This window comes from Arvicanthis niloticus, chromosome 5, assembly GCF_011762505.2.
Source record: "Arvicanthis niloticus isolate mArvNil1 chromosome 5, mArvNil1.pat.X, whole genome shotgun sequence".
In the NCBI taxonomy this organism is placed as follows: Eukaryota; Metazoa; Chordata; class Mammalia; order Rodentia; family Muridae; genus Arvicanthis; species Arvicanthis niloticus.
In genome coordinates, this window is record NC_047662.1 from 21,780,626 (window position 1) to 21,798,545 (window position 17,920).

The following is a 17,920-nucleotide window of genomic DNA, read 5'->3' on the forward strand; positions in this document are numbered from 1 at the left end:
CTGTCTCCTATATCACCCTAGAGGCTTCTGAGGACAAGTCTGAGTCTCTCCTTTCCTTAGTTTTCCCCAGAACCCTAGAGACCCACCTGAGATGCTTCTCATGTTGCCAGCATTAAGGAAAGCAGGGCTGGTGGGCTGAGGAAAGGTGGACGAAGACCGGCCTTGAGTGGGGTCAGGGTAATAGCGTTCTTCAGCCTCTTGGCTCTGGAAGTCCCCTTCCAGGCCCACATCCTCCTTGGATGCAGGTTCCAACTTCTTGCAGAACACACAGCCCATCCCAGGTGCCCTGCTGCAGAAGGGGGACAGGCCTCATAATTCAGGGTCCCTGACTGCTGTATCGTCACTCTAAGCACTCAGGTGCGTATGTGTACACGGATTCACACAAGCACGGAGCTTCTACTCTCTGGCCCAGATTGGGGTCTTTCTAAGTAAGGGGCACCTCTGGCCTGCCTCCTAGCTGTGTTCTTACTTAGAGAGGGTGTGTGGCTTCCCCATGCTTTTCCCTGCCTCTACGGCAGCAGCTCAGATGGATTTCTGTATCAGGATGCTGCTGTGTTGCCTGTATCCTCTTTATTGATGATGAGTTACTGGGTCTGTAGTTCAGGCTGGCTTCACACTCACTCTGAAGCCAAGCAACCCTGATGTCCTGATCACTCTGCTTTCACTTCCTAATGGCTGATTCACTCTTATTTTCCCAGACAGGGTCTCATTGTAAATTGTATATGCCTGGCTGGTCTAAAACTCACCCTGTAGACCAGGCTGGCCTTGAATTGACAGAACTCTGCCTGCCTCTGCTTCCCAAGTGTTGAAATTAACTGTGTGTGCTACCACCACTCCTTATTTGGTTTTTTGTTTGTTTGTTTGTTTGTTTATTTTTTGTTTTTTTGAGACAGGGTTTCTCTATGTAGCCCTGGCTGTCCTGGAACTCACTCTGTAGACCAGGCTGGCCTCGAACTCAGAAATTCACCTGCCTCTGCCTCCCAAGTGCTGGGATTAAAGGCGTGTGCCACCACTGCCCTGCTCTTTGTTTATTATTTTTAATTAATTTATTTTATGTGAATTGGGTATCATGTCTATGCACCATGCTTATCCCTGGTGCTCAGGGAAGTCAGAAGATGGCTTTGGACCCCCTGGAACTATAGTCACAGATAATTTGAGCCATTGTGTGGGTACTGAAGATTGAACCTGGGTTCGTAAAAAAGCAGCCAGTGCTCTTAACCTGAGCCATCTCTCCAGTCTTAGGCTTGGTTCATGCACTTTGACCCCTGTTGCTTTGATATGTTGGGTTTCTGTGAGTCCTTTATGGTATTTCTTCTCCCCTGTGTGTATTTGTATGTCTCTAGACATATAATTGTTGTGTGTGTGAGAGTGTGCAGTTCTTGAGGAATGTCTCTGTGTGTAGAAGAATGTGCTGACCTTGAAACAAAGCTCAGTTTGTAGAGTGCTGGGCTAGGCTAGCATCCATGAAGTGTTGGATTCGATCCCAGGACTACATAAACTCAGCCTGGTAGTATAATCCCAGTGTTTAGGAGAGGGAAGTAGGAAGATCAGAAATTCAAGGCCATTCTGAGCTACATTTCAAATTTCAGGTGAGCCTGAAATACATAAGACCTCATCTCAAAAACAAAAATGTATTCATGTCTGTACATGTATTAGGTCATGTGTATGTCTGTCTATATAAATACGGTGGGCAAGTAATTGTGTGTGTATCTGTGCATGTGTGCACGTGTGTGTGTGTGTGTGTGTGTGTGTGTGTGAGAGAGAGAGAGAGAGAGAGAGAGAGAGAGAGAGAGAGAGAGAGACCATGACTGTACACAGCTCTGTGTGGAAAGATATGTGCCTGTCTCTGTGTGCATGTGTGTGTGTCTTGTAATACACATCTGCAAAGCTGCCTGTGTTTGTGAATGATCCAGGCCAGAGTGCCTGCACCTGGAGATTCCCTGCAGAGGGGGATCAAGGCCATTTCCTGTCATGAGTCCAGCCTCCAGCCTCTCAAGCTGCCTCATTCTGGCTCTTCTATCCGTTTCCTAGCAACAGGGCCCTTGTAGGAGGAGGGGGCTGTAAGGCAGGCTTTGTGGGGCCCAGAAAGGCCACCCTACCCTGTTTCCTGACCCCAAAAGCTTTAGGGCACTTCCCACCCTACTCACCCCACAGGCCCCTACTCCTGGGTCAGTAGGACTGATGCATGGTCCCTGGGAGGTGCCGGAAACCTGAAGGTGAAGCAGAACAGCGGGAAAGATAAAGCAGGCCTTGTCAGTATTTCTGCCAGCCAGCTGCCCAAATCCTACCCTCTTCAGGAAGCCAGAAGGCCTGAGCTCTGGCCTGACTTCTCCCTTCATTTTTCTCTCCCATCACTCCTGGAACATTTGCATATCCATCCACACATAGGACACACCAGCTGTGCCAGCTCTTGCACACTCGGTCCCACCTGAGATGTGGCAAGAAGACACATGCAGGCACAGTCACTCAGCATCACAGCAGACGCTAGACTGAGCTAGACTGAGTGCCCTTGCCACCTTGTGACCTTGTCACTGCACAGCATTGCATCTCGGATGAGCTCTGATGCACAACAGCACACACACACACATCTGTACCTAGATGTCTGTCTCCACGTGCACACACAAATATGTATGTGCATACTTGGATGTCTCTCAGGTTGGCACGCTCACACACTCAGTGTTGGTCTCAGGCTCTTCTTTCACACCAGAGCGCTAACAAGCTGTGCTCCCAGAACCTTAGTCAGTCAGGATCTCCTAAAAAGGAGCCTGGTCTCTGGTGGCAGATGAAAGTGACAGTCTTCTACAGACCCGGGTTAGGGAGAGGCCCAAGATAGAAGCTGAAGCCACTATAGTCGCCTGAAGAGATCGGGGAACAAGCCAAACTTTCCCCAGCAGCTATATCCTGTGAGCAAGTCCACAAGAAGATCATTGAGCAAGGGGTCCTCACCCCACCCCCTGCCGGAAAAACTCCCCCATTGCAACACTCAGAGAGGAACTGCCCGGGGAGAAGCCTGGTTTCCTAAGAGGCGACAAGTCTAGTGTTGTAGGGTGGGGCTAGTCCAGGGACAGCTAGCCAGGGTCCCCACTGAGGGCCTGAAGATCACAACTCCCATCCAGCTCACCCTCTCTCTTACCAACATACTCACCTCTTCCAGGAAGCCTTTCTTCCTGGATCCAATAGGTCTAGTTGCTGGTGTCTGGTCCAGTCACCCCAGAGTCCCAAGCTACACCCTGGCTCCTCTCACCCTTTACCAAAACCATCATCTGTGTGTTGAGGTGTTGAGATGACGAGTTAGCATGTATGTGGTGAGTGGTGAGGCAGGCTGTAGCAAGAGGCCAGTCCAAAATAGTTTCTACTCACTCAGCCTTACTGAGAGATGGTCACCTCAGGATTCCCTCACCCCGACCCCAGGGAGTGAGGGACCAATATGTCTGAAAGGGCCTAACCTTCTAGGCTGTTCAGGTAGGGGAGGGAGGTGGAGGAAGATGTGAAGGGGTGAGAGCCCCCACCCCCACCCCCCAGGGCCTAGCTGAAGAGGGTTCAGAGAAGAGGAGAGATCCGGCAATATGCAAGCAAGGGCTACAGGTGAGAGCAAAACTCTTTTCACCAAAACACAAACATAGGCCTCAAAACCTATGTTCACAACCGAGCTACACAGGTCTCCCGTAATTCAGATCAGATGTTACATAATTTCTCAGCCACACACAGGTCATAAAGACTCTAAAGTCATCCACACTGATCTCCAGAGACATACATCTGTGATTGTATCATACAAACACCAACCACAGCCCTCAACCATTGCACACATGTGTGTACGCACATTGCATGTGTACATACACACACCATGGGACCTCTCCACAAGAAAAGTAAATTAAAAATGATAGCCCCTTCCTGGGTATCTGCGGCCACTTTAAACACTTTGCGGGTACCATGTCATTTCACCCTCCCTACCAACCCAGTTTTAGGTCTTATTATTGAGGAAGCAACTGAATCATGGAGATGTTCAGATATTTGCCTAAGGTCACGCATGTGAGGAATCCCATCATTTGAGACTAGAATCTGAACTATTTCTCTGCATTGCTTATCGCTGAGAAAGAGTTGTAGCGATTCCTGAAATCATATGCAAATGTACTGCCTGGGTACAACCAACTGGGATGAATGCAGCACTCCCCTGGAGACCCAGCCCTACCCAGAGTGCTTTTCTATAGGATACAAACTTACACAGCCCGGCAGCCCTCAGTAGGCACAATGTTGCCACTTTAGTAATACCCAAGTGTATATTGCTAGGGCATATCCCTCACAAGGGAACCCCCCCCCCCAATCTGTCTGCCAGTGAAAGAAAGAGGAACGTTCAAGGAGAAGCTCTGTGGGCTGAGCTGGAGTACTGTCAGGGTGACAGTGTAACCAGTGGGCACATTTAGACAGGCCTCAGGGCTCTGTCACGCCCAGACTTTGAGGGGTCTGTGGTCCTAAATGGACCTGGCTTTCCGATATGAGTATACTGAAGGACTCAGGCATGGTGACAGCGGATGTGTTTGAGGCCCAGTGCAGGGAAGAACCGCACTGGATGTGACCACATGAACCAATGGAAAGATGGGGAGAAAAAAAAGAGGCAGAGACTGAGAAATATAGAGAAACAGTGAAAGACACAGGCAGCTAGGGAGATGTGAAGATCTGTAGAGCGAGGTGGGGTGGTGTGCTCATAAACTGATTTTCAGGAGGTAGGGAGAAAGGAAAGGAAAGGAACCACCACCACCACAACAAAAAACCCCACGCTCCGATTTTGTAGCATTTGTTAATTTTCATGGTGTAAATATTCCCACTGTGGCTGATTTAGAGCTACTGGAGCAACTTCCTGATGGCTGGGCCGGGGAACGGAAGAGAATGAGCTCCCCTGAGTCAGTGAGCCAGCACCTCGCTGCCAGAGAGAACCCCAGCCAGAGACCAAGAGACAACAGACCAGACGAAGAGTACCAGAAGACCAGCGTAGTGGTGTACCCCCAAAATCCTAGCATTCATGTACAGGAGGCAGGAGCATAGCAGTTTGAGACTTGGTGCCACAGAATCCAGAGCTGATGCTATGGAGTGCTTGCCTACCACGCACCAAGCCCTGGGCTCAACGGGTAAGAGCATTGACTGCTCTTCCAGAGGTCCTGAGTTCAATTCCCAGCAACCACATGGTGGCTCACAATCATCTGTAATGGGATCTGATGCCCTCTTCTGGTGTGTCTGAAGACAAGACAATGATAGTGTACTCATATACATATAATAAATAAATAAATCTTTTAAAAATTTTTAAATAAAAATATGGAGCAATTTGAGAAGACGTCTGCATTGCCCATAATATGGCATTCCTCCACATGTATGTACACACACCATATCCACACATGACATGGACATGCAGGCACACACCAGAGGAAGGGAGAGGAAGAGGGTGAGAATGGCCTAAATGAAGAGATCACAGCTGGGTAGAGGGAGTCGGTTCTGTCTAGTCAAGCATCTTGAGGAAAAGTCTCTCTCCCTCCTCCTCTATGCCTTGATATCAAGCTCTAACTCTCTTGGGAGTCATTGCTCTCTCCAGAAGCCTGGGTGGTGGTAACTATTAGTGGAAATGTGTTAATTTATTAAACATTTACACAGTGACTGGCATCATGCCAAGAAATTTCTACACATGGTCTCTTTAGTGACCTCCTGGGGCAGGTTTTAGTTTTAACCCTTGCTGGATTAGGACACTGAGGTACGCTGATCTTAAGTAACTTGGGAAGTGAAACAATACCGACCAGTGTGGGCACCTTGCGCACTGTTCTACTTTGCAATCTCTGCAGAAGCCAGAAGCATGACCACATGCCTCTTTGAGTGCCCACTGTGTGCCAGCCCTTATAATCAGAGTCTAAATCCCAAGCAAATGTGACGTGATCTGTTCTCTCTCCCTTTTCCTCTGGTTTCTCTCCCCCCACCCCCCACCCCCGTGTGTGTGTGCACGCACACACGTGTTTGTAGGTCAGGGAACAACTTGTGGGAGTTGGTTCTCTCCTTCCACCATATGTGTTCGAGGGATCAAACTCAAGTTGACAGGCTTGTTGGTATTAACCGCTGAGCCATCTTGGATGAAGGATGGCACAGGTTGATGGCCCTCCTGTCTCTCCTAGGTGAACTTTGGCAGCTTGCTAAAGTCAGAAAGGGAGCAGCACCAGCATTCTGTGCCACGCAGAAGCATCGGTTTGCTTATGAATATGGGTGTTAGCTTTGTCCTGGTGCTAGGGTTTCAACCTAGGACTTGGTGACATGGTAGTCATCTATTCCACCACAGAGCTGAACCCCAGCCCCAAATAAGTCTGACTGAAAGGAATCAATTCAGCTGGGTGCTGATGACACCTATCTTTAGTCCCAGCACTCGGGAGGCAGAGGCAGGCAGATCTGTGAGTTTGAGACCAGCCCGGTCTACAGAGTGAGTTCCAGGAGGGCCAGGGCTCCACAGAGAAACCCTGTCTTAAAACAAACATGGGGGAAGGGGGAGGAAAACGAAAAAAGAAGTCAATTAAAGAGCCCTATCAAGGTTGAAATCAGATTATGGATATCACAGCTAAGGGCTAACTCTGGACCACAAAGCAGCCCTCCTCAGTATCTGCCCCTGTTTAGTATCTGCCCCTGTGTGATCATCGTTCTGTCTCTCTCTCCCCCTCTGTCTCTGTCTCTCTGTCTCTATCTGTCTGTCTGTCTCTTCTTCCCCCTCTGCTTTAGCCCTCTCTTGTCTTGTCCTTCTTCCTTCCCTCCCTCCCCCTTCAGGGCATACAGGATCTCTCTGTGTAACCCTCCCCTTGAACTTGTGATCTTTGTGCCACAGGGATTAAGTGCTCAACCCCCCTCCCCACCCCACCTCTGTTCTTCATGAGGCTGCAGCCTTGAATGAAGGACAACGCATCTGAACATCCGGTTTCTCACCTGCACCCTCTGGGCAGAGCAGCTGTGAGGATTTCATGAGAAGAAGCTCTAGTTCAGTGCACAGTGGCCAAGAGAGGCTGAGAGCCACAGCTGTAAAGAGGCCTCCAAGGGCACTTGGTCCACCCACCTTCTTGCATATATCAGAAAATCGACTTCCCTGAGAGGTCAACAGAAGACTCAGATGACTGTGAGACTCAGTCCACACTTCTGTTCCTGGCCTTGTGGCTGGACTCTCCAAAGCCTGGGTAGGATCATGCTGTCCCTGACTGGTAAATGTCATTCTTCCCACACGGTCAATGGCCAACTAAATCTGTCTTATGGCAGCTGAACACCCAACAGGGAGCCTGCCTCCCACATACCTGTGTTCCTGGACACAGGAGTCCCAAACTTCTCACTCTTTCCCACGAGTCCTATGTCAAAGTGATGAGTAAGACTTGAGATGTCCTGATCTCCCCAGCCTGACCTCCAAGTATGAGGAAGAACCGAAGACAGGTTTAGGTTCAAAGTCTGTCCCCGTGTGACAACTGGCTCGAGGCACTGAGCAAGTCAGTCAATCTATCTCTCAGAGAGTTAGGGAGACAGATCTCCCTGAAGCTCCTGTGTGTCAGTTCCCGTCTGTCCCTGAGCCGCATGGTGGGTGGATACCCAGTCAAATTCCTTTCCTTTGTTCTCTCCTCAAAGGACTCTGTGAGGCCTGGGAGATAGAGGTGCAGGGTTGGGCAGGGCAGGGGAGAAAGAGAAGTTCCCAGACAAGGTGGGAGGAATGAGCAAGCCCAATAAACTTAGACAACCTCACCAAAACGGAACTAAGACTGGGCAGTGGCAGGAAACCACCTCCTGCAAGAGTTCCGGTTTCCCCTCAGAGCTTGGGGCAGGGGCAGTCCTGAGCTGAAGGGGCAAGTAGGAGTCTAAGGTATGAAGGCATTGCCATTCCTCACTACAGTCAGAGCTCTGACTGGGGGCTTTCAAGATCCTCCACTGTCCCCTGAGCACTGATACCCCACAGGCCTAGGCCCCCATCTCCCTCACAGAGGCTCTCAAGTCTCACTAACTTCCTCTCATTTTACACTGTCCTTTCCTGAGACCCACAACTGGTCCAGTCCTGACACCATCTTGACACTATCCTAGCTCTTGCTCCAACATGGTCCTCAAGGTGTCAACTGAGTTTCCCCCACTTGTTATTGGTAAAAATGGATCTATCAGGCTAGGCACAGAAGTTTGAACCTTAAATCCCAGCACTTGGGAGACAGAGGCAAGTGGATCTTTGTGAGCTCAAGACCATCCTGGTCTATACAATGGTATTCTGGGGTAGCCGGAGTTACACAATGAGACCTGGTCTTAAAAAGAAAGAAAGAGCCAGGCAATGGTGGTGGTGGTGGTGGATACCTTTAATACTAACACTCAGGAGGCAGAGGCAGGCAGATCTCTGGGAGTTCAAGACCAGCTTGGTCTACAGAGTTCCAGGGTAGCCAAGGCTACAAAGAGAAACCTTGTCTCAAAACAAAAACAAAAACAAACAAAAAACAAACAAACAAACAAAAACCAGAGAGAGAGAGAGAGAGAGAGAGAGAGAGAGAGAGAGAGAGAGAGAGAGCAACCAACCTGCTGCTTGCTGTCTGTGGTGGCCCAAGCCTTTAATCTCAGCACTCAGGAAGCAAAGGCTGAGGTGGGCCTCTGTGAGCTCAAGGCTATATAGTGAGACCCTGTCTCAAAGAGGAAAGAGAAAAAGAAAGAAAGAAAGAAAAAAAAAAGGTTCTATATATCTCAGGAAATTACTCATCACCCTCTAAAACAAGAATCTGGTTACCTAGCCTGGGACTTGGGGTTCCAGCCATGAGTGGGAACTGAGGGACCAAGAGTACACATGCCACAGTGTGATCCCTTAGTCCTAAGGGAGCTGGATGGGGCAGCCTGCCTTCTTCACCATCAGCCTGCCCAATGTGCTGTGTGGAAGGGACTTGGCTGTTCCCTCAGCTCTGCCTTCCCTGTCCCTTACCCAGCCTGCCAGGGCCGGTCACTTCCCTTGTCACTTCAGCCTCAGGGAGCGTCAGAGCAGATCCGGAATAACCACACATAAGCACCCAGGCGTGAACATGTTCACTTCAAGCCCACAGCACACTGGGGAGCACGCTCATACAATCTCATTCACAGCTTCAAGCCTGCTGGCGAGCAGGAGCTGATCAAGGCAGGAGCCCCATCCTCCCTCTTCTCTTCTCTTCTCTTCTCTTCTCTTCTCTTCTCTTCTCTTCTCTTCTTCTTCTTCTTCTTCTTCTTCTTCTTCTTCTTCTTCTTCTTCTTCTTCTCTCTCTCTCTCTCTCTCTCTCTCTCTCTCTCCCTCCTTCCCTCCATTTGGCTACCTTCTGACATATCTACATGCTATGAACTTCTGCCCCTCCGGTTAACCCAGTCCATCCACCTTCCCACCACAAATGGAAGGATTCTCACAGCATCAAGTTCTAGACCACAACAGGCTTGTTTATAGGGTGGCCACCTGCTGTGGAGAGAGAGTGGGGTACAGATCTGAGCCCTGCTAACCTCTTCGGAATGGGCCTTACTAAACAAGATATTTAGTAGATGCCAGCTGTATGCTGGTTCTCAGAGGCCCTGTCAGGGAAGATTTCTCGTCCTCCACGTTTTTGAGAAGGCAAAACTGTAGATCAAACTGGCCTGGATCTGATAGAGATTCATCTGCCTTTTCCTCCAGTCTCCTCTCTCCTCCCCTCCCATCCCCTTCCATTCTATTTCTGTTTCCCTCACCCCACCTGTCTTTCTGCTTATGTAGCTCAAGGTGGTCTCAAACTCGTGACAATCTCCCTACCTCCGTTTTCTGAGTGCAGGGATTACTATAGGCAGGCGCCACTAGGTATCGGGGAGGGCTAGTTTCTCCCCCAAAGTTCCAACGAGGAAAGCAAAAATCCAGAGAAACCTAACTCTCCTTGAGGTCTTAAAGGCCCATTCTTGTCAGGAGACCAGGTCTCTGAGACAGCAGAACCCTGAACACCAAGCAGCGTCCTCCCACTCCCTCCGTTGTGCAACACACCCGGACCAAGGACCAAAAATGGGGACGAAGGCGGGGACCAAAGGTGGCTGCCAGCCTTGAGCCCGCAGCGGCCCAGAGCCAACTGGCCTCACTGCCCTGTGTTCCCATGGAAACAGCCCCTGCGGGCACTGGCGGTCAAAAGCAGGATTTCCGTCGGGGGCTGCCAGCAATTCCCGGATCCCGATGGGGACGCAGACCTTGACCACCACCACGGATAGGGAAAGGCACCCAGTGAGATCTGGTACCCCAGGGTGAGGTCTTCCCCAGGAAACCCAGACCCACGCCTCCAGCACCTGGAAGGAATCTCCAGGGCGTCTGGAACCCACTGCCCCAGTGATGCAGCAAGAGGACCTGGGGGGTCTGCAGACTCCCCGCTTCCCTCTGCAGAATCCAGATAACGGGCCTCTGAGACCCCAGAACTGCATGGTGGACTCCGCGTTTTTTGAAGAAATACTCTCCTAGACCCCTTCTCGAGAACCGATTCCCTCAGTATCCCCTCCCGACCCTTCCAGTTTCCCCACCTACAGCTATCCTTCTCCCAGTACCCTCAGCTTCTTCCCTTTTCTCCCCCTCAAAGCCTTCCAGTGCTCTAGGGATAGACGCTTTTCGGGGACCCCACAGTGCCTTCCTGTACTTTCAGCCCTCTTCCCAATTTTTATCAAATTTACAAGTTCCCTCCCTTTCCCCATTTAGACTTTTAGGGGGAACTTTTGGTCTGCCTTTGCCATACTGCCTCGGCCTTCTCCCAGGTTTTTAAATCAGTCCTTTCCAGCTTTCCTTAGTTTTCCTTATTAATTCCCTTTCTGGATGGGGTCCCCACCCCAGTCTCCCGCTCTCACAGTTCAGGTTTACCTCCAAATCTTCCCTCCACCGTGACAGACGGGGGGCGGGGCAACACCTGCCCTGCCAGCCCCCACAAGGTTTGGCCGCCTACCTGGTCTCAGGGAAGCCAGCTGCCGGTGACCAGATCTGGGGCGAGCCAACCCTAACTTCCAGCAACCAGGAGAGGCGATGTGGGGGGAACGTGAGGTGCTACTCGCTCTGTCCCTACTACCTACTCTGGGCAGGCAGGAGGAAGCCGCCTCGGACTTCTCTTATTTTGGTGGCTGCGGAGGAGGAGGAGGCAGCCGGAGAAGTCGCAGTCACGCCTCAACCCTGAGCCTGCTGCCCAAAGCCGGGAGGGGCCCCCAAATCCAAGGTCCGCTGGCTCCCACTTCCCGCCTTTCAAGGTTATTGTGGATGAGCTCTCCCAGCGCTGTCCCTGAACCCCAGCTCCTTCCCAAAGGTTCCTGCTGAAGGGACCTGTTCCTGTAGTCGCTAGAGTGGGATACAGATGGGGTTTTGGCCATCCCAAAAGGCTCCCACTTCCCACTCATCTTCCAGGTAGGAAAACCCAGAGCCAGGTCAGAATCATTTGGCCCAAGTTCACACAGTCTGTTACCTTCCACTGCTGTCACCAGATTTGCCAGGGATCTTCTGCCTGTCACTTACACCCTGCCGCTCTGGGCGGTGGAGATAAGGCCCTGCTTTTGGGTAGCTGCTTTTCACAGCAATCAGCTCACATCAGACCACAGCCACAGACAAGTTTTAGAGAAGCTGCCGAGTCCTTAATCACAGTGTCTCTTGGGGATCCCTCCCACCCTAAACTCTCCCCAACCTGATATCCCTCACCCCACCCCCCCAAGTATAACCTCTTTAAAACCAAGGTCCAGTGACACCCAGGCAATCCCCCCACCCCCGGGCCTGGGCAGGGAGAGCAATGGTTGAATTGGAAATTTATGTTGGGAGGGTGATGGCTTGAGGCATGGAAGATGTTGAAATGGATGTGGGGGCTATGCTGATGACAGGCAATGACTCTGACTCGTGACTGGTTTTAGGATCAACAGCTCAGGCACATGCAGTCAGGTGTGTTTCCACGTATAGACAGGGCTGAAGGGGGCTGTGTGTGTGAGCACAAGCATAACATGGTGTCAGCAAGTGATGGATGCAGATAGGAATACATCTCTCAATGAGCCGTGGCAAACACCTTTAATCCCAGCACTTGGGAGGCAGAGGCAAGCAGATCTTTGTGAGTTCAAGGCCAGCCTGGTCTACAGAGCTAGTTCCAGGACAGCCAAGGCTACACAGAGAAACCCTGTCTCAAAATAAATAAATAAATAAATAAATAAATAAATAAATAAATATGCTTTTCTTTTAGGAAAATATGACATGGGGTGAGGAGGAATGAAGGAAGGGCTAGTGGAAGTTCAGGGATGGTGAGAGGGTGGCTTTACCCTGCCTGGATAGCATTGCCACCATTATAGAGCATCCTCTAAGTAGGCCTTGGCCATTGGTCCATGTGTTCAATTAACAAATAAATGTGTATCATGGCCAATGGGATCCCAGTCCTAGGGAGCCCAGATACAAAAGGGACAGCCCAAACCAGCCGCACTCCCAGCTACTCAAGAGGATGCTTGAGTATGGATTGGAGGCCAGCCAAGGAAGAGTAGTGATTCTCTACCTCAGAAGAGGGAGAAAGGGAGGAGAGAAGGGAGAGGAGGAGAGGAAGGAAGAAAAACAGGGGGCAAAAGAGAGAAGCAAGGGAGAGAAGGAGGGAATAAGGAGGAGAGAGACAGAGGGCATACACTGATCTTGGAGGAATGGCTCTGTAATTCTAAATCCAGCTCCTGGGTGGTTCCCTAGGGACCGTCCCCAGTGTTCACCCACTTCCCAACGGAGCACACACAACTCTTGCCTGGAGCACTCTTCTTCTTCTGGTCTGGAACTGGCTCCTTCTGGTTGGTTACTGTGTGTGCCCCTTCCTCAGAGACGCCTTCCCGACCACAACCTTCTGCCCCGTGCTATCTGGTTGCAGAGACCCCCGTGCTATCTGGTTGCAGACAGACTTCCTAGCTGTTTCCCTTAGACAAGTTACGCTTGTTTTCCCACATCTCCGTTCTTCGTGCAATAAAGGCTGCAGGAGACTCCACTTCACAAAAACCTTGGGAGAAATCCGGTAGTGGTCACACCAAGTGCCCACCACGGGGTAAATGCTATGTGTTTGTGGACACTCATTCACTTCTTTGACCAAACTTCACATCTTTGAGTCACTGTCAGCACTGGGCGGGAAGGATTCTGGCATAGTCTCACGGCACAGAAACAAAGCACAGGGCCAAGAAGCCACAGGATGACTCGGTTGAGGCCGCTACTTCTCTTGCTGTGCTATGTTCATGTTCCTTTAAAACAATTCCAGGGCCTGGAGATATGGCTTGGCGGTTAAGAGCACTGACTTCTCTTTCAGAGGTCAGGAGTTCAATTCCCAGCAACTATGTAGTAACTCACAACCGTCTGTAATGGGATCTGATGCCCTCTTCTGGTGTGTCTGAAGACAGCCGCAGTGCACTCATATACATTAAATTAATAAATAAATTTAAAAAAAAAAATCCAAAGGCTGACAGCAAAGGCAAAAATCAAAAGGCAGCCTGCCCACCTCCTGCCCTCTGTCTCTGCTTCCCTTTTCAGCCAGCTTGGCTTCTCCTGTCCTTAGTCAAGCAAGCCCCATGCTTGCCTAGAAGCCCAGCCTACAGGAATCCAAGCAGCCACTTCCCCTGAGCAGACCCATGGCAGGGGCCATGGTTCTTTGACTTCAGGAGGAAGCTCCTGGGGCCTGGCCAGACAGACACTGTAAAAATGACTCTGACTCCTCTTCAACCTGCTGGGGACTCAGCTTCTGCCATCTTGCACGAACCATTTCTCCTTGTGACAGATTTGTCTTCTCAGCCTAGAAACATGTTGTAGAATCTGCTTCAAAGAGAAACCTAAAATCATACTGATTTGTTATCATATATATATATATATATATATATATATTTTTTTTTTTTTTTGCAGGAATACACAAATGTGTATGTATGCGAGTGGAGATCAGAGGACAGCTTGACACAGACCTCTCTGTCCTATTGTGTGAGTTCCAGGGACTGGACTTAAGTTGATGCCTTTGCTCACTGAGCCACCTCTGGCCCCCACTTATTTATTTGCTGCAGTGGGAGACTGTCTGAGTGTCAAGATCAGCAGGCAACTCCCTCCACCCCCTGCAAACAGGGTTTCTCTGTATAGCCCTGGCTATCCTGGAACTCACTCTGTAAGTAGACTGGCCTTGAACTCACAGAAATCCACCTGCCTCTGCCTTCATAATTCTTAGATTAAAGGCATATACTGCCACCGGGCAACTTTTTCTTTTAACTTTGTCTTGCTTCTTTGTGAATTTTGCATTGTGTACTCCCAATCCACTCATTTCCAAATCCCTTCATGTCTGCCCTATGTTCTTGCAACCTTCCCTCAAAAAAAATTTTTTTTTAAAGGAATAAAAGCAAACAAACATCTTATCGTGGAATCTGTAGTGTGTCAATATGTCCCACAGTACACCCTTTTGTCCACAGATTTTTTAAAGATCTATTTTATTTATTTATTTATTTATTTGATGTATGAGTACCTTATCTGCATGTATACCTGTGTGCCAGAAGAGGGTATTAGATCCCACTACAGATGGTTGTGAGCCACCATGAGGTTGCTGGGAATTGAACTCGGGACATCTGGAAGAACAGTCAATGCTCTTAACCCCTGAGCCATCTTTCCAGCCCCTGGCCACACATCTTACTTGTAAATGTTCTTTGCAAGGAGTCATTGATGTGGTTCCAGGCCTCTGGCTTCTGCTACTCCATCAATCCTGACTCTTCACTGGAACTCCTGTCTGCTACCTGCTGTTGCCCTGTGTCATGGAGATCCTGTAGCTTTGGTTTTGCAGAACCAGCAGAAGCAACTTTTCAGAGTTGGTTCTTTCCTCCTAGCTTGTGGGTCCCTAAGATTGGGCTCAGATTGTCAAACCTGGCAAATGCTATGCCACAGTCATCTCACTGGCCCATACTCTGATGTTATCTTTCTTTCTCTCTTTCTTTCTCTGTCTCTCTCTCTTCTTCCTTCCTTCTTTCTTTCTTTTTTTCTTTCTTTCTTTCTAAGTTTTATTTTATTTTAAATGAGCACACTGTAGATGTTCTCAGACACACCAGAAGAGGTGTCTCATCAGATCTCATTACAAATGGTTGTGATGTGGTTGCTGGGAATTGAACTCAGGACCTCTAGAAGAGCAGTGAGTACTTTCAACCACTGAGCCATCTCTCCAGCCCTTTATTTCTTATTTTATTGAGGAACCATGGTCCACTTCTTATAGATGAGGAAAAGTTCTTGGGAGAAAAATACTCTCTAGGTGTGAGCGCATAACAGGACAGTGGCTGTCAACAGGTCAAGAGAAGAGGCTGTAACATGAGCCATACTGGAGACTGCTCCATCTTCAGAATGTTTTTGTTCTTTAAGAAAAAATAGAGCTGGGTGGTGGTGGTGCACGCCTTTAATCCCAGCACTTGGGAGGCAGAGGCAGGCGGATTTCTGAGTTCGAGGCCAGCCTGGTCTACAGAGTGAGTTCCAGGACAGCCAGGACTACACAGAGAAACCCTGTCTCAAAAAACAAAAAACCAAAACAACAACAACAACAAAAAAAAAAAGAATAAGAAGAAGAAAGAAAAAAAGGAAAGAAGGAAGGTAAAGGAAGGGTGCCAGTGGATGCACAGCAGGCTCTAGAGAACTGTGTAAGCTCCATTTTGTAATCTCAGTTCCGTATCTGATTTAGGGGTGGGATGTAGCTCAGTGGTAAAAACGCTTAACATAAACGAGGTGAGGCACTGGGTTTGACTCTCAGCACTGAAAAAAGAAAAAATAGCCATTGATTTAAAGAGCTGTCCTCAGGCTAGGCGTGGTGGTACAAATCTAAAATTTCTGAAGGCAGGTAGATCAGGGATCAGAAATCAGAGATCAGGAGTTCAAAGCCAGCCTTGGCTACCTACCAAGTTAGGGGCTAGCCTACACAAGACTCTCAAAGCCAACAAACAAAAAAAGAGAACTGTTACCAGGCATATTGGTTCCTGTTGTAGTTCTAGTACCTGAGAGGCTAAAGCCAGATGACTGTGAGCCTACACCTAGTCCTTCCTCAAAAACTAACAACAACAACAGAAAAATAAAACAAAACAAACAATTAAAAAAAAAAAAAAAAAAAAAAAACCCACCAGGGCCGGTGAGCAGGCCCAATGGAAAAAGTTGCCTGCCACCAAACCTGATGACCTACATTTGATCACAGAACCTACATATTAGAAGGAGAAAATTGTCTTCTGCAGCTTCTACACACACACACACACACACACACACACACACACCAAACTTGAAAAAAAAAAAAGAATATTTAAAAAACACCAAAGAAGCTGGGTAGTGGTGGCACTATCACTACCTTTAATCCCAGTATTTGGGAGGCAGAAGCAGATGGATCTCTGTGAGTTTGAGGGCAGCCTGTGCTACAGATCGAGTTCCAGGACAGCCAGGGCCACACAAAGAAAACCTGTCCTCAAACAAAACGAAAATGCAAAGAACAAGTACACATATAAAAGAATTGCCAATAATTCTGTCTTAGTTATTTTGGACTATAACAACATCACAACATAAATGTGCCTTCTTACAGTTCTGGAGTCTCCAAGTCCCAGATCAAGACTCAGCAGGGGTGATTTCTGGTGAGGGCCAGTTGTCTGAATTGCATATAGCTGCCTTCTGTCTCCTTGACCTCATGTGGTGATAGCAAACCTTCTGGAATCACCACTGGTAAATGCCCTCATCCGTAATCCTTTAGGTTAAGGCCCTACTCTGATGACTTCATTTAAACATACATTGTTTCTGGGAAGGTCCTCTTCTGAAACGTTGCCACATGGGAGAGAGGAAGGCCCATGAATGGGGGAAGGTGCTAAAACCACTGACTGGGTGGGGGTAAAAGTTTAAAGAGCAGCCTGTTCACACAGTGTGAGGGCACCAGCGGATGCCAGGGTAGTGATCCCCTCTTCACACTGTGGATCTGGCTGACCACGGTGCTGAACTGGTGGCCAGCATGCACTCATGGGATTACTGTACAGACACTTCACTGGACAGCATTCATATTACCTCCACAGATGCTTGGCAAAAATCCAATGAAATGGTCAAACCAAATATGATCATCTGCCTGGTTTTGTATAGCCAGTAACCTAAGAAAAATAAGAGACAGGTTATTGCTATGTTGTTGCTTAGGCCAGCTTCAAATTCCTGGGTTCAAAAATATCTCCCATTTTAGCTCCCTGGATAGCTGGAACTGCAGGAACAACTCACCTCTTTTAGCTTTAACTGTCTGTCTGTCTGTCTGTCATCTATCCATCTATTGAGATAGGGTTTCTCTGTGTAACAGCCCTGGCTGTCCTGGAACTCACTCTGTAGACCAGGCTGGCCTCAAACTCAGAATCCCGCCTGCCTCTGCCTCCCAAGTGCTGGGATTAAAGGCGTGCGCCACCACTGCCTGGCCTGGTTGAGGACAGTTTGAGGGAGTGAGGGAGGTAGTTCTCTTCTTTTGCCATGTGGTTCCAAGGCCTGGAACGGGGGGGGGGGGGGGGGGGGGGGGGGGGGGAGTGGCGCGGGGGGGGGGGAGTCTGAGGACTCATGGACTCATGCTGAACCATCTCAACAGCTCCTTGACAATTTTTTTTTACATTTTAAATGATTTCAAAATGACAAAAGAAGTAAGAATAATATTTCAGGGGATAAGAAAATGAAGGGGATAAACAAAGTTGGGAACATGGCCAGGCTCCATTTACAAATTGAGCTCAGTAACTTTCATGTTACCATGACAGAGCTGAGTAGCTGCAACCAAGACCGGATGGCCAGCAAAACCAAAAATATTTATATTCTGGTCCTTTACAGAAACAGTTCGCCACTCTCTGCTCCACATCAACTTCCAATTTCAAAAGAGGAATCGGGTAACCATCATTCTGTGAGAGCTTCCAGACCTGTCTGCAGTGTGGGGGCCCCTGAGCAGATCTCTCTAAAAAATACTATACAAGATCT

At 49.0% G+C, this 17,920-nt stretch overlaps 1 protein-coding gene across 7 annotated transcripts in view; it reads right to left on the bottom strand.

Annotated features, from left to right (window-relative positions):
* Fgr (FGR proto-oncogene, Src family tyrosine kinase) overlaps nucleotides 1–16,642 on the bottom strand; it is a 31,047-nt gene extending 14,405 nt beyond the window's left edge. The window contains exons 1-3 of one of the 7 annotated variants that reach the window (XM_076934056.1): nucleotides 16,519–16,642; nucleotides 2,148–2,210; nucleotides 87–286 (exon numbers count right to left, since the gene is read on the bottom strand). In XM_076934056.1, the coding sequence (XP_076790171.1) occupies nucleotides 87–276 (190 nt within the window). In that variant the 5' untranslated portion in view covers nucleotides 277–286; nucleotides 2,148–2,210; nucleotides 16,519–16,642. Of the gene's footprint in view, nucleotides 1–86; nucleotides 290–2,147; nucleotides 2,211–2,594; nucleotides 3,069–3,145; nucleotides 3,492–10,916; nucleotides 11,074–11,423; nucleotides 11,448–16,518 lie in introns of those variants that run through there. The other 6 variants (XM_076934054.1, XM_076934051.1, XM_034502667.2 and 3 more) reach the window with 6 other exon arrangements.
* Between the last annotated feature and the right edge of the window lie 1,278 nt (nucleotides 16,643–17,920).